Source organism: Garra rufa, chromosome 15 (assembly GCF_049309525.1).
Source record: "Garra rufa chromosome 15, GarRuf1.0, whole genome shotgun sequence".
NCBI lineage: Eukaryota > Metazoa > Chordata > Actinopteri > Cypriniformes > Cyprinidae > Garra > Garra rufa.
The window spans coordinates 38,303,879-38,319,885 of record NC_133375.1 but is presented as its reverse complement, the minus strand read 5'-3'; the positions used below and the strand labels follow the sequence as shown (position 1 = coordinate 38,319,885).

The 16,007-nt window shown below is 33.7% G+C and overlaps 1 protein-coding gene across 1 annotated transcript in view; it reads right to left on the bottom strand.

Moving 5' to 3' along the window:
• The window catches only part of dock5 (dedicator of cytokinesis 5), a 104,265-nt gene that overhangs the window by 22,579 nt on the left and 65,679 nt on the right, over positions 1–16,007 (bottom strand). The window contains exons 33-40 of the mRNA XM_073819887.1: positions 15,159–15,244; positions 12,196–12,352; positions 12,006–12,046; positions 11,828–11,918; positions 6,576–6,695; positions 3,700–3,789; positions 796–900; positions 100–241 (exon numbers count right to left, since the gene is read on the bottom strand). Coding sequence (XP_073675988.1) covers positions 100–241; positions 796–900; positions 3,700–3,789; positions 6,576–6,695; positions 11,828–11,918; positions 12,006–12,046; positions 12,196–12,352; positions 15,159–15,244 — 832 coding nt within the window. The remainder of the gene's footprint in view (positions 1–99; positions 242–795; positions 901–3,699; positions 3,790–6,575; positions 6,696–11,827; positions 11,919–12,005; positions 12,047–12,195; positions 12,353–15,158; positions 15,245–16,007) is intronic.

The following is a 16,007-nucleotide window of genomic DNA, read 5'->3' as shown; positions in this document are numbered from 1 at the left end:
ACTGACCTGCAACTTCTAAACACTAGAACATTTTTAAACAAATAAATAAAAATATTGTACTCAATGTCAGTATTTTGCTGGGTTAAGAGTTAAGGATACGCTGACCGGTTGAGTTACAGATGTTGTCACCAGGGGGCGATGTGCTGGTCATCTTCACTGCATTGGGAAACTGAGACAACAGCTTCAAGCTAAAGTCCTCCAGCCACTCATACTCTTTACCACGGTAAATGAACATTTTGTTCTGTTGGGAACAAGCAGAGCACATTAAGTAAAAAAGGATGAAGACCGTATGAACGGCCACATGATCTCCTGCAACTTTTAGCTATCTAGCAACATACTAGCTTCTTCCTCTACTGGAGTGATATCCATGGCTTGATATCTGACATGCACAACCAGTAATAACTGCACAGAGCCTTTCATTTCATTTAACGTCTAAGGGGCTCTTGTCTCTGAAAAAGTGTAGCGCCAGGGTTTCTAAATCCCTGACTGTGAAAACAAAAGTATTATTTTCTTGTTAAAACCCAATTACTAAGAGAGCTCTTTGGGGAGAGCTGTAATCAAAATATCTGTTTTCCATTGGCAACGCTTGACGCTGAAATGCCAAACATCGAGCTGACCCTGCCAGCATGTTTGTGTCACCGTTTAATCCATAGTTTGCAGATTTCACACAGCAGAAAATTAGACATTTGTGCACCAAATGGAGGAAAACTTTCCAAGTTGTTGTTTGAAAATTGTGTCTCTCTTTCTGTTTTTTTTATTTTATCAAAGCTATTAAAAAATGCTAAATTCACTCACCCTGAGGAAAGATGGGAAACCCTGTCCATAATATCCCACAGCGAAATATTCCGGCTGAGGTCTCATTGCGTGCATGATGTTCTCGTAATACTGCGCCTGCTGTTTCTGTATACAAAAACAACTGGTGTTTTCACATTTGAATTTGCAGTTGAGGAATGTAAAATCAAGCCTAAAAGGAATAGTTCAACCGAAAATGAACACACTGTCATCATTTGCTCACCCTCATGTCATTTCAATCCAGGATGACACAAAATGAGACGTGTGTGTGTTCATCAAGCTCTTATTCATGCAATGTAGGTGAATGAGTTCAAAATGTAATTTGACAGCGTCAAGCAAGGAAAAAAATCTCCAATATTCATTCATTTCTCTTAATAAATTGACAAAAGCTTAACTTTTTTGACCCCCTATTGCACGTAATCCTGCTAACACAAAAGCTTCAGTCAACTTTAATTACTGTTATCTGCCCCCATCGTGCCTTTGATCAAAGCACTTAACCCCTGCTTCTTCGCTTGGAAAGACCAACAATTATGGTCCTTTTAGTAGCTTACTATAAGGTGTAAATAATAATCAATGCTCAAATTGTCTCAATTGTTCTTATGACTTTGAAAGAATGCTTTTGATACCTTGTAACACTTTTAATTGTGGCAATCCTTAAGAATTTCAATTACTGCTAATAAATCTCAATGTTCTTGAGATTCTGTGAATCATTTCAGCCATTTCTAGGTCACACAAGAGCCTGTAATTTAGCCCTATATTATATATATATTAGTCATAAATGGAGACAATTAACCCTCAGTTCCTAGAACGCTTCTGTGTAAATGTGGCTCTCTGACTTCACCCTCGCAGACCATGTGGCTCTTTTGTTGTTATATAGAGGCAATTGTGATTTCTTCACTAACAATACTGTATACTGTATGTGAACTTACACAGGATTTGAGAGTTATTTCTGTATTTGAGTGTTGTTTCTGATAACCACAAGTACGCACATCTTTTCGGTAAACGAAACAAATATGAAAAATAAATGAATAAAAGTTTTTATTTAATTACTGACTTTTTCAAAAAAAAAAAAAATTATCTTAATTAAATCTGATTTCAGATTGTATTCAATTACCGAAGATGTGTTTTGTAGTTTTAGTATAATGAATAATAGTTTTATAAAAATGAAAAATGTACCCTTCAAATTTTAAAGATTAGAAATTTTGAAATGTTAACGGAAATGAATGGCTAGTTTAATAGTTTAAGATGAAGTACTGAAATAACTACAATTGAAATTCAAATAAATGTAAGCTGTATGAAACAAAAACTAGTAAAAATGACAAAAGCATGTAAGAAAATGACTAAAACCTAAAGTGAAATTAAAATTATAGCAAAAAATAAATAAAAAATAGACATCAAACTAAATAAAATAAATATTAAAATATTAATAAATAGTATAAATAATACTAAAACAACTCTTAGTACATTTATGGTTTTATGCTGTAATTTATGGAGTTTGACAGCATCCAGTTATCTCTAAATATATGGAAATACTTTTACAGTCTAAACATGCTATTAAATACCCATTTTTTGTTCTGTCAATAAAATAAAATAAAATTATTAGTGTTCTAAAGAGACTTAAAATGTTTAATTAAAAAAATAAATGATGTTTTTTTCAGAATTTTCTACTCTATAAAATGTTTTCCTTGTCCTGTGGAAATATATTAATAAATGACAGCATTTGCATTTTTGGGTGAACTATCCCTTTAAGTTGTTGTATTTTTTACTGCACATTCCTTTTTTCCTATACAATAATTTCAAATCAGAAAAGAAATACGGAAATGTACGGCACATTAAGAACCACAGGACAAGGAAAAGTTGAAATCAGCATCAGGGTTATTATAGTTATTTGAAAATAATAATAATAATAATAAAATCATCTTTGTTACTTGAAATAAAATAAACATTATCTAAAACAAAGTCAAATATATTAAAAAACTATATTATTAATTTTTATTTAATTTTATTTTATTAAAACTGTAACAAAATGACAAAAATTAGAATTTAATATAAAATGTATAATAGGATCTCAAAGGACACTAATATAACAGGATCTCAAAATAAAACTGATCAGCATATTAGAATAATTTCTGAAAGATCATCTGACCCTGAAGACTTATTAGGAATGACATAAGAATGAGTAAATGATCAGAGAATAAGTCTTTTACCTCACCTGTTACCTCAGTGGAACATAATAGAAGATATTTTGAAGATTGTATGGAAGAAAAATACAACGAAAGTCAGTGGGAACAGAAGCTGTTTGGTTACCAACCACCTTCAAAATATATTAATAAATGACAGCATTTGCATTTTTGGGTGAACTATCCCTTTAAGTTATTGTATTTTTTACTGCACATTCCTTTTTTCCTATACAATCATTTCAAATCAGAAAAGAAATAAGGAAATGTACGGCACATTAAGAACCACAGGACAAGGAAAAGTTGAAAGCAGTTGTCCATCCATTTCATCGGCACGGACAGCAAAGTTCTCCGATCGAATTGAAGTCAGCTGCCGAGTGAGAACTTGACAGAGCCAAGGGCAGAACTGAGAGGAGAGTGTGTAACTGCTACAGGAGCTGTTATCACACCAGAGTTTCCTTCCTCCTCTTTCTTGCAAATTGCTATGTTTATTTCCTGTGCAGAGTGACGGCTGCTACCCAGCAGACAGGGTTATGAGTTACCAGCCCAAAACGTCAATAAATATGAAGCGCGTGAAACGAGACGAGCTCAAGGATTGTCTCGCTAAAATGTTTGTACATCACAGAGCTTCTCCTGTTCTGGCAGAAGCTCAGGGGAGGTTTGTCTGTGGCGCTGCCTTCAGATCACATTAACAAAGAAACAATGGGGAATTCTGACATGTCTGTCTTACCAGCAGTTGACTGAGCTCTATGAAATCAAACATTTGGTTTTCATGAAGTTTAACAAGCTGTTTTGCCATCTCGATGGCCTTCTCCCACATCTGTGGACAAAAGAACAAACAAACAAGCTCAGAGTCAGACTGATGAATGAGAAAGGGTGTTGACAGCAGCAAACTAATTATTATTAATTATTGCATTAAGATTCTCTTTTATAGTTTGATATTTTTTAGGGATGCACAATATCATCGGAAAATGTCAATATGGCTGTTGGCCTACTGCTAATAAAATAAAAGTAAAGTTCTGAAATAAAATTTAGACTGTGCTTCTATTTAAATAAAGCAGCAACTGATAAAGCCATGAGTATTTTTTGATTTAAATGTCAGAAGCTACTGTATAGCTTAGATGAATTAAAAATCACAAATATGACACCTGTTAATTAAGTAATTTTATATCGAATGATTTTATTCATCAATGTTTAATGTTACATTTTTTAACAAATTATGAGATCTAAAGGATTTTCAGAACTATTCTGCTTTAGATCATCTACAAATGTTAAATCTTAAAATAAAATGTCAAAATCTTAAAACAAAATGCAGGTTACCACTGCATTTTTCCGAAAAAATTTAAAAATCCAATATTGTGCAACCCTAATATTTTTTTCTTCATGAAGTATTTTATAAGGTTTTTTTAATTAAGTAATTAATTTATTTAATTTTTACTTTGAAAAAGTGCCAATAAAGACATTTGAAATGTTGTGAGATTTGTATTTAAAATGCTATTATTTTAAAACTTTACATTCATAAAAGAATAAATAATTAAATAACAGAAGAATCGAATTGTAAAAGTATGGAAAAAAGTTTCTTGAGCCCCAAATCAGCATGATGTTATTATAGTTCGTTCAAACTAAAACGTAAAAGTAAAAAATATTTCTTGAAATAAAATAAACATTATCTGAAACAAAATAAAATATAGAAAATTAGATATCATTTTTTTATTATTATTATTCATTTTATTTCATGTAGTTACCAGTGCAACATTTCTTGTTTTTATTTAGGTTAATCTGATGTTCTAAAAACTAAAACAAAAATGAATAAAAACTGTATTGAAATGACAGAAATGACAATTTAATATTAATAAAGACTATATTATTGTATTAAGAGGCTCCTTTATAGTATGACTTTTTTAGCGATGCACAATAGCATCGGAAACTGTAAATGTAGGCTGTTGGCCTATTTCTAATAAAATAAAAGTAAAATACTGAAATAACATTTAGCCTGTGTTTCTAATTAAATAAAGCAGTAACTGATGTCATAAAGTCATGAGTATGTTTTGATTTAAATGTCAGAAGCAATGGCTTAGATGAATTAAAAATCACAAATATGACACTTGCTAATTAAGTAATTTTATATAGAAATATTTTATATTTTATTCATCAATGTTTTTGAATTTTCAGTAGAATTTTCAGAACTATTCTACTTTAGATCATCTACAAATGTTAAATCTTAAAATAAAATCTTTAAAAAAAATAAAATGCATTTTTCTGAAAAAAGAAAAAATCCAATATCATGCATCCCTAATATTTTTTTCTTCATAAAGGAAAACAGAATGTTTCTTTAACTATTTAACACGTTTTTTTTTTATTAATTAATTTATTTATTTATACTTTTAAAAATTGACCAAAAGTGACAGTAAAGACAATTTAAATGGAAGATAAATGCTATTCTTTTTAAACTTTATATTCATAAAAGAATAAACAAATAAATAAATAAATAAATAATAATACAATTGTAAAAAATGTTTTTTTTTATGTAAAATAAACATTATCTGAAACAAAATAAAAAATAGAAAATTATATATCTTTTTATTATTATTATTATTATTATTATTATTATTATTATTATTATTATTATTATTATTATTAATTTTCTTTTATCTAGTTGCCAGTGCAACATTTTTATTTTTTATTTTTAGGTTAATCTGATGTAATAAAAACTAAAACTAAAGTAAACATAATTGAAAACTGTATAGAAATGACTGAAATTACAATTTAATATTACTAAAGACTGTAACAGAATTTCAATAATATTAAAATAACATTGATCAGTATATTAGAATAGAATTCTGGAAGAATCACGTGACACAGAAGACTGGAGAAATTATGCTAAAAATTCACCTTCACAGGAATAAATTACTTATTACCTTAAATTAAAATAAAAAGAGTTTAAAATGGTAATATTATTTATCAATTTGATTTTTTTTATTTCACTGATCGAAATAAATGCAGCCTTAGAGAGAATAAGGAATATCAACCCCAGACGTTTCAATGGTAATGCAGTTGGATATCAACGTTTCTGTTCTTTACAACGTTTCTGTACTACCCTAAACACTGTGTGTAAATGACATGTAAAAGTCAATAAATTGAAGAATTTCTATTACATTTGTGACCCTGGACCACAAAACCAATCTTCAGCAGCACAGGTATAATTGTAGCAATAGCCAACAATACACTGTATGGGTCAAAATGATCAATTTTTCTTTTATGCCAAAAATCATTAGGATATTAAGTAAAGATCATGATCCGTGAAGATATTTTGTGAATTTCCTACCGTAAAAATATCAAAACTTAATTTCTGATTAGTAATATGCATTGCTAAGAACTTAATTTAGACAACTTCAATGGCGATTTTCTCAACATTCAGATTTTTTTTGCACCCTCAGATTCCAGATTTTCACATTTTTAATCATATCCTAACAAATCATACATCAATGGAAAGCTTATTTATTTCTGCTTTCAGATGATGTATAAATCTCAAATTCAAAAAAATCGCCCCTTATGACTGGTTTTGTGGTCCATGGTCACATTTAGATGTACATGCTCAATACATACTTTGCCCTTGTCCAGATTGCACATTATCTCCTGAAAAAGTCTTTCCTTCAGCTCTTGCTGCGTCCACCCTTGAATTCCGCCCCATGGGATCAGGTGGGGTGCACACGGCTTGTCGGACCACTAGAAATAGATTGCAAAATTCAGTCATGCTAATCTCACTGATCTCATAATCACCAAACTATGTCGCAACTTTAAGCCACACGCTGCAAGGGCAAGGAGTTTTTCAGTGCAGATATTCAAATGCAAACAGACGAAGTTAGATCTAAACAGAATAATATGATTTTGAGGACTGACAAACTTAATGTTTGGCTTTTATAAAGATTTAAAGGATAACAACTGACTAAATTAGTTTTTCAGACAACAAACAAAACAGAGGTCGCTCCGTTTCCAAAATCTACTGACATCCTTGTCAAAGTAAAAACTCAATATTTCAAATATTTTTGAAAAAAAAAAAAAAGAATATATGTAAATGTTTATGTGATGTGGAAATGTAAAAGTATTTCTGTCAGACTATTTCATTTGTCATCATTGATCATAGTCAAACTCTAGGTTTAAGGTTGTTTTTGTTATTTGACAAGAGTACATGGTGAACTTCTGTTAACCTTTCTTTTTGTATAATTTAATATTGTGATAATACTGTACACTGTGATGAAAGCTTTAGAAATTATGATACATATTTCTCACATGCCTACTTATGACCTTAAAATATTTTAATCTAAAAGCCTTTGCTTAAATCTTTGCAATTACTGTCAGACAAATATAAATTCAGCCTTTTTTAAACAAAAGTACATTTTAATTAATAGAACTTTTTGTGGATGATGAGAACAGATAATCAATGAAAAGCAGCTCGAACAATGCATACTTTGAAAAAGCTCAAATATAACATTGTTTTAATTTGCTTTAATTTAATTTAAGGTTTAATTAATTTTTTTTTTTGGTCACTACATACTTCTCATACTGCCATTTGTGGTATTTCTAGATTGACTGCTTCAGTAGTAAATGGAGAAACAATTGTAAAGAATTGACATGTCTTAAAGTTTGACTGTTATTATATTACAAGGCTCAAAATTAACTTTTTTACTTGGTAGCACTGGTGCTCCCAACTTCAAAAAGTTAGGAGCATCAAATGAATATTAAGGAGCAGCACCAATTTTGATTCTTCATGGCCGATTCTGATTGCCAACGTTTCACAAGCAGATGGGCTGATTCTGCAAACCTTTTTATAAATATTTATTTTACGCCTTAAGCAAGGGACAAGAATGAATGAAAATATGAGTACATGAACAAGATTGCTTATTTACTCTAATACAGGTACAGCCAGGGGCGTAGCATCTGGGTATGCAGGTGCACATGGGCCCGGGCAGATTGGGGGCCCACCAAGCCGAGGGGGAACTTTTAATTGAAACGAGGGAACAAATAGAGTCCTGCACTGGCCGCGATGCTCAGGCCTGAGCCTGCCCTTGTCCGACAACTTATCAGAACAGAGCCTGTTTTGCAGCCATTAAAATAGTTTAGTTTTGGATTTTAATGGCAAAGTGGTTAGATTTCGTTTAATTTCTTTATTAAGTTAAATTAGAAATATGTTTGAACATTTTATGTTTGTTAAATTCAAGCTTTTGTTTATTAAAGTAACGACCAAGCGGCAATGATTTGAGCATGTTTCGATTTAACAAACGACAAGTCAAGTCGTGTTTCAAATTAACACGACTTGCCTAAAATATTAACAATGTTAACTTAAAACATTTAACCTAGATATATTTGTGCTGTTAGATGCATATCCAATCGTTTGTGCAGAGAGTGGAAGCTAAAGCGTGCTTTGCAGGACATGGAGGCACCAGCGCAGTCACTTGCAGTGGAAACCTGAAATACTCCCATAATTTTTGCTCATAAAGGTAAGAGTAATACATCATTTGTAACTGCAAAAGGTCTACTTTAATTTGTGTGCACTCACAATATCAACTAATTGTTATGCTTTCGTAAAAAATAGCTAAAAAACAAACACTTTCTGCGCTGTCTTGAGGAGGAGCATGTCACAAAAATGATCCGAAACTCAGCGAATATTTGCCGCACAGACATTTACATATACAGTGCCTTGCAAAAGTATCAAACTACATCTCATACACCATAATGACAAAGCACAAAACAGGTTTGTAACAACTTTGCAAATTTATTAGAAATAAAAAACTGAAAAGATCCCATTGCATAAGTATTCATACCCTTTTCTGGGACACTCAAAATTTAGCTCAGGAGCATTCATATTGCTTTTAGATGTTACTGCACTTCCAGTGGAGTTAAACTGTGGTAAATTCATTTGAATGAGTATGATTTAGAAAGGCATGCACCTCTAAGAAAACGTCTAACAGCTAAAAATGCATATCAGAGCAAAAACCAAGTCCTGAGGTCAAGATAACTGCCTGTAGAGCTCAGTGACAGACTTGTGTTTAGGCAATGATCTAGGGGAGAGTTCAGGAAAAAAATCTGCTGCATTGAAGGTTCACAGAAGCATGTAGCCTCCATTATCCATAATGGAAGATGACTGGAACAACCAGGACTCTGGAAAATGTCTGACAGAGCTTGAGAGGTGAAAAAGTAAGACAAAGAATGGCAGATAATTGCCAAATGCAGATGTGCAAAGCTTGCCACATCATACCCCAAAATACTTGAGGCTGTAAAGGTTCTCCAACTATGTACTGAGTTAATACTTATATGAATACTTATGCAATGTACTTATTTAAGTGTTTTATTTAGGGCTGTCCCCGAATAGTCGAAGATTCGATGCATCGATATGCGGAGCCTGATTCGACCACCGATCTCACAGTCGAATCTTCGCGGGTGAAACGAGCATCATACCATTTTGCCAATACGGGGGTGCTCAATGTCTAATTGCACACAGAACTACTGGTTTTGTACGGTTATATTAAGTTATATACAGCCTTTGATTATGATAATGCAGTAAAAACAAAAGTGAAAAGAAAGAAGCGTTCAATAAATATTTTTAACGTGTTTGTGAATAAATCCAACCACCCCTGTGACTAATTTAATTTTCACTTTCCCTGATGCATGACGAGATGAGGACCATCTTGACGGCAGGGATGGCGGCGATCACACCGAACGCGTTTTTGCAGTTGGAGGCGCCTCTTTTTAACGGTTTTCTGTTGGCAGTGAGCGTTCTGCACGCTGTTTATGCGCCCCCGGCGCCTCGCGTTTTCGCCGCCTGCTGCGCCTCGCGTTTTGCAGAAGCGCTCTGAGCGCCTGAAGTTGAAAAAAAAAAAACTCTGAGCGGAAAAACGCCCGACGTCATTCGCGTTCTTTTCCATTGTCCAATCGAATGAATGGAGAAGCGGGCCTTCTGTTGTGATGGCGAAAGTTTACCGTTGCTTAAAAAGTCCGGAGACTCCAAGAAATGGAGGAGAAACCTTTGGTGTCTATCGTGGGTAACCCGGAGCTGTATTATTTAGGGTTTCTGCTAATATGACAGTTTACTTAACAGCAAAAAACTAAGATTTTAGAGCGCTCGCGCTATAATCCTTTGAATTGACTGACAGGACAGCTGTTTTGGTCGTTGCTTAGCAACATAAAAAAACCACAGCACACTGCTCTTTCATTAAAAGTCACCAAAAAAGGCAGTGCTGTGCGCTTCGCGTTTTTAGAACTAAAAGAGGCGTTCTGTGTTTTTATTTAAACCTAAATAAGTTTGTCTGTCAGTTGGCAGGCAGTTTTGGTCGCTTATAAAATAAAATAAAAATAGTTTTACCCTCCTGCTGACTATAGTGTCGTGCCCCTCCCAACCCATTCACACACGCACATAAGCCTAGATGATTCGACTATTGGTCGACTATAGAAAGATTCGAAAATTCTGATTCGACTATGAAAATTCATAGTCGGGGACAGCCCTAGTTTTATTTTTAATAAATTTATAAAATTTGCAAATCTGGTTTTTGCTTTGTCATTATTATGGTGTATGGAGTGTAACTTTATTTGGGGCAAAAATAATTTAAAGCAGTTTAACATAATGCTGCAACAAAACAAAATGTGAAAAAAAAATTGAATACTTTTGCAATGCACAGAATATATATATATATATTAGGGATGCACCGATCCATATCGGCCGATAATGCTTGCGCGTTTTGTCAGTAAAGCCGGTTCTGTAATCAGCGGTAAATGCCATCAGGTGTGTGATTTCACGTTGAGCCGTATATACTACACACAGCCGTTGTTCACTGACGAGCTGCGCACATTCACACTGATAATGAACATTGATTTGCGCAGCTCGTCGGTAAACAACGGCTGTGTGTAGTATATACGGCTCAACGTGACATCACGCACCTGATGGCATTTACCGCTGATTACAGAACCGGCTTTACTGACAAAACGTGCAAGCATTATCGGCCGATTCGTATCGGTGCATCCCTAATATATATATATATATATATATATATATATATATATATATATATATATATATATGCTTTAAATTACTACGTTAAAACTGAAGTATTCACCTAATAAAATCTTGTTATATGGCGTAAAGTTAATCTGAAAATCCCCCCCGACCAAACCCCCCCACCCCCCAAAAAAAAAAAAAATTTAACATGAAAGACAGCAATAACAATTTAGGCTTCAACCAAGTTAACTGGCTGATTAATGAGAAAAATAAAACAATGTTGGCAAAGTTATAGGCTTGTTTGTTTTTCTGAGGTAGGCTAAATGTTATGTTACTATTGACCTATTCATAAGATGTTTAATTGTGATTTTTCTAAAAAATAATTCATGAGACATCGTGTTTATACATTTTTTTTAACATGCATTTAAATAAAATTTAAGTAAATATTAAAAAGGAAACGATCATTGATTCACATGCTGCTTGATCTGAGGCGAATATAATTATCTCACTACAAATTAAAGAGCTTAAAAACATTTATTGTTATTTGTTTGTATTTTATTATTAAAAGTAACAGAATTTATAGGCTAAGACTTGCGTGCTACAAATAATGAATGGACTTGAAAACATTAAATATTATTTCCAAGCATTTATACCATAATTAAAACAAATCAACAGTATAAATAACAAAAAATAAAAGACACAGTTCGTTCTTAGTCATATTAAGTGCGAACAATAAATGCAGCCAACAATTTCTCGCACTTGCACAAATGCTCCCAAATTAAATTTTGGGAGCTTATGCGATCAAAACGGTCTCAATTTTGAGCCCTGATTATATACTACATCTGCAGTTAATAACAGTACGTCAAACCTCCAACAGTTCAGCATGGAGCAGCAGGGTGTAGGCAGCCTCTGTGTAGTTCTCACAGACCAGATGTAGATCACGTAACTTGTACAAATACCTAATGAAAGACCATATAGATTCATGCATCATATTCATCTTTGTGCCATCAACAAGATAAAAACTTTCCATCGTCTAAAACACTTACCGGATATATATATCCTCCCTTTTCTTTTCTTTGTAAAAGTTCTGTGGATGTGAGAGAGAAGAGAGAAGTCTCTAAGCAACTTTTATTCCTGATTGGATCCTTGCTGGTCTTTTCAGCAGGTTGAGCACATAATAAGGAATATTTATAAATACTGCAGCTGTGTTTTGAGTTCACAGGGTCTGGTTCTCACCAGGACATTGACGGTGCAGCTCATGCGTAGCTCAGGACTCTCATCGTGGGTGATGGTGCGGTAAGCCAACAGATTCTCCAGCAGACTACTTAAGAGCAGAGCCAATGCCTCACCGGACTGAGACAGATACCGGTGCCGCCGACAGTGCTCCAACAGCCTGGACGCAACACACACACAGATTGTAGTGAACAAAGTACACAAATTAAGTACAGATACACTAATAAAAAAATATTACTCCAGTAAACATATTAATAATTACATTTACAAGCACTTGATTTTTAATGCACTTAAAAAATAAAAATAAAAAATTCTTCATTTTTTATTCTAGTCTGCACTAGTATGAATAGTCCGCACCAATACATTTAGTGCAGACATTTAAATGATTAGTTAATTTCCAGATTAAAAAATCTCAGATAATTTACTCACCCCCATGTCATCCAAGATCATGCCTTTCTTTTTTTGGTTGTAAAAAAATGAAGGGATTGAGAAAAACATTCCAGGATTTCTCTTTATACAGTGGACTTCAATCGTGGCCAATGGGTTGAAGGTCCAAACTGCAGCTTCAAAGGGCTCTATATGATCCCATTTGAGGAATGAGAGTCTTATCTAGCAAAACAATCTGTCATTTTCTAAAAAACCATTTAATTTTAACCACAAATGCTAGTCTTGCACTAGCTCGACCTCACATAGTCCTGTTGGAAAGGTCATGTGTGACGTAGGCAGAAGTACCGACCCAATGTTTACAAAGCGAACGTGCAAAGAAGGTCAAACGGCCTTTACAAAAAAGGTCAAATGATGTCAGATGAGTTTAAGTTGGAGGAGAAAATGAAATGATCTGTCCAACATGACTATGTAATGCAAGATACACATGCGCATCGCAGAGCTAGTGATTAAAAAGTATATACATTTTTATTTATTTTTGAAAATTACTGATCATTTCGCTAGGTAAGACCCTTATTCCTCAGCTGGGATTGTGTAGAGCCCTTTGAAGCTGCATTGAAACTGCAATTTGGACCTTCAACCCGTTGGCTCCCACTAAAGTCCACTATATGGAGAAAAAGCCTGGAATGTTTTCCCAAGACATGAACATCTTGCATGTGAGTAAATTATCATGATTTCTTTTTCTGGAAGTGAACTAATCCTTTAATATGCATTCATCTCCATCCATCTCCATAATTTTTGGCGCTCTAGCGATTAATAAACAGAACTGCATGTGTCGTGCGCAAGAACATTGTAGCCAGAACTACTTCTCTCTGTTTATGTCTATGACGAATCACACAAGTACTAGGCTAATCAGAACCAGTCTGAAATAGTTTGAATATAAAAACTCCATTTAGCTGTACCATAGTGATTCAGGATTAGCCAAAAACGCGTTCGAAAAATGGATTTGGTGAGGATGATGTACTTGCTTATTATAGAAATTTTGTACATTTTGACCACAAAAAAGTTACAGACTGCAGCTTTAAGTTACAGACAATTCAAGTGTGCAAACAAGCTAGCATATAGTATTTTAAAAATGAGGAAAATATGTACAAACCAGGGATGGGACGATAAATTGTGGATCGATTCTGAGATCTTCCGAATGCATCACGATTCTCTTTGGAATCGATTCTGAGCTTAGATGTTATCTAAACTAGTTCTTATCTGCACACTCATACACTCACCAAGAAGAGTGCAGAAGAGCCATGTAATTTCACTTCGGCTCAGAATGCTTTTATGATGTGAGATTAATGTAAACGCAGCCCAGTGTGAACACCCTTGTAATTCGTTTTGACCTTTTTTCGATTTGTATGAATGATTATTTTAGGTTTAAGTGCGTGTAAGGATTTGGAAACAAGCAGAGCACGGCTGTTTTTAAAGCAAGCAGTGCGATCTGCTGTTCAACGCTAAGCTCAGATTCGATCTGAGAAAGAATCGCGATGTTTCTTGGAAAATCTCAGAATTGACGCCGAATCATTTCTCGATTTGCGTTGCAATGATTTATCGTCCCATCCCTAGTACACACATACAAATGCATACAAATACAATGTACAGATGTCACATGGGGCAAAAAAGCTATACTATTTTAAGAGAAATGGTATGCAAACGTAAGTTTTATATTGTTGTAAACTGTTACAGCAGCAGAGAAGATTCCATGGGCTTTAAAGGAACACTCCACTTTTTTTGGAAATAGGCTCATTCTCCAACTCCCCCCGAGTTAATAAGTTGATTTTTACCGTTTTGAAATCCATTCAGCCGTTCTCCTGTTCTGGCGATATCACTTTTAGCATAGCATAGCATAGATCATTGAATCCTATTAGACCAATAGCATCGCGTTCAAAAATGACCAACGAGTTTCCATATTTGCTGTATTTAAAACTTGACTCTTCTGTAGTTATATCGTGTACTAAGACCGGTGGAAATGCAAAGCTGCGAGTTTCTAGGCTGATAAGATTAGGAACTACACTTCCATTCCGGCGTAATAGTCAAGGAAGTTTGCTGCCGTAATATGGCCGAAGCAGGCGGAGTATTATCACGATATAACTACAGAAGAGTCAAGTTTTAAATAGGACAAATATCGAAACTCGATGGTCATTTTTGAACGCGATGCTATTGGTCTAATAGGATTCAATGATCTATGCTAAGCTATGCTAAAAGTGATATCGCCAGAACAGGAGAACGGCTGAATGGATTTCAAAACGGTAAAACTCAACTTATTAACTCGGGGGGAGTTGGAGAATGAGCCTATTTCCAAAAACAGTGGAGTGTTCCTTTAATTTGTGTAATTTTATCTTAAATAGCACTGACATAAATGTATTTTAATGGGTGTATACATTTTAATAATCAATACCAAAATTAAGCATTAGTAACATAACTTTAAGCACAAAGCAAGAAAAAATACTTTATATATAATATATGAGTATTATATCATTTATATTAATATATGAGTGGCAGCATGTGGTAAGAGGAGAGGAAAATCTCACGTTTTCTCCAGCAAAATCTTGTATTGTTCATCACCACGGCCTCCTTCAACTTCCTGGTCCAGTTTTGTGATTAGCTCACTTTCAAACTGCAAAGAAATAAATGCTTCATCAAATTTTCTGACCATCATGTAGAAGCCTTACATAGGCAACATCTTAACAGACACTGCCCCTCATTATTAACTCAGTTAATGGTCAGTCGTGCACCCACACAAATAGTAAACATTAAAAAAAGTTAATTACAACAGAAAATGGCAGTACCATTAGGGGTATGGCATGAACCTTTATTCTCACCTTTATAAAACCTCTCAAAAGAGACCACTAGAGACTCGTTTGACTGTTATAAAAAGATGTCAAATTGTCTGTGAGCTGTCATCAAATATTTGATCTGGTAACTTTATTTTAAAATTTTCTTTTTTACATATATTTATTTTTTAGCAAAACTTCTTATTTTGTTGCACATATCCTATTGGGATACTAGATTTGCACATTTTAGAGAGAACAAAAGATTTTTTGACTGCTGTCACTGCTCATCCCACTCCACAAACAAATGATGAGATGTCATCAGACGACTGAACAACTTTATTTTTATTTTCAGTATTTATTTTTTCTATATGGTTTATAAAACTCAAATGAAATTTTTATTGTGCATTTCCAATTGTGATGCTTGATTTATTTTAGGATCTATTTTTTAGATAGTTAAAGATTCATGTTATATTTTGGTTGCATTTTGTTGCATAAAATAGTCACATAACCTTGTTATCTGGATATATTAATCGCCGGTGCCTGAATCTAATCAAATCATAATCATATTGTAGTATGTTTTAATGTAAAAGCAAATATATCGCTGGC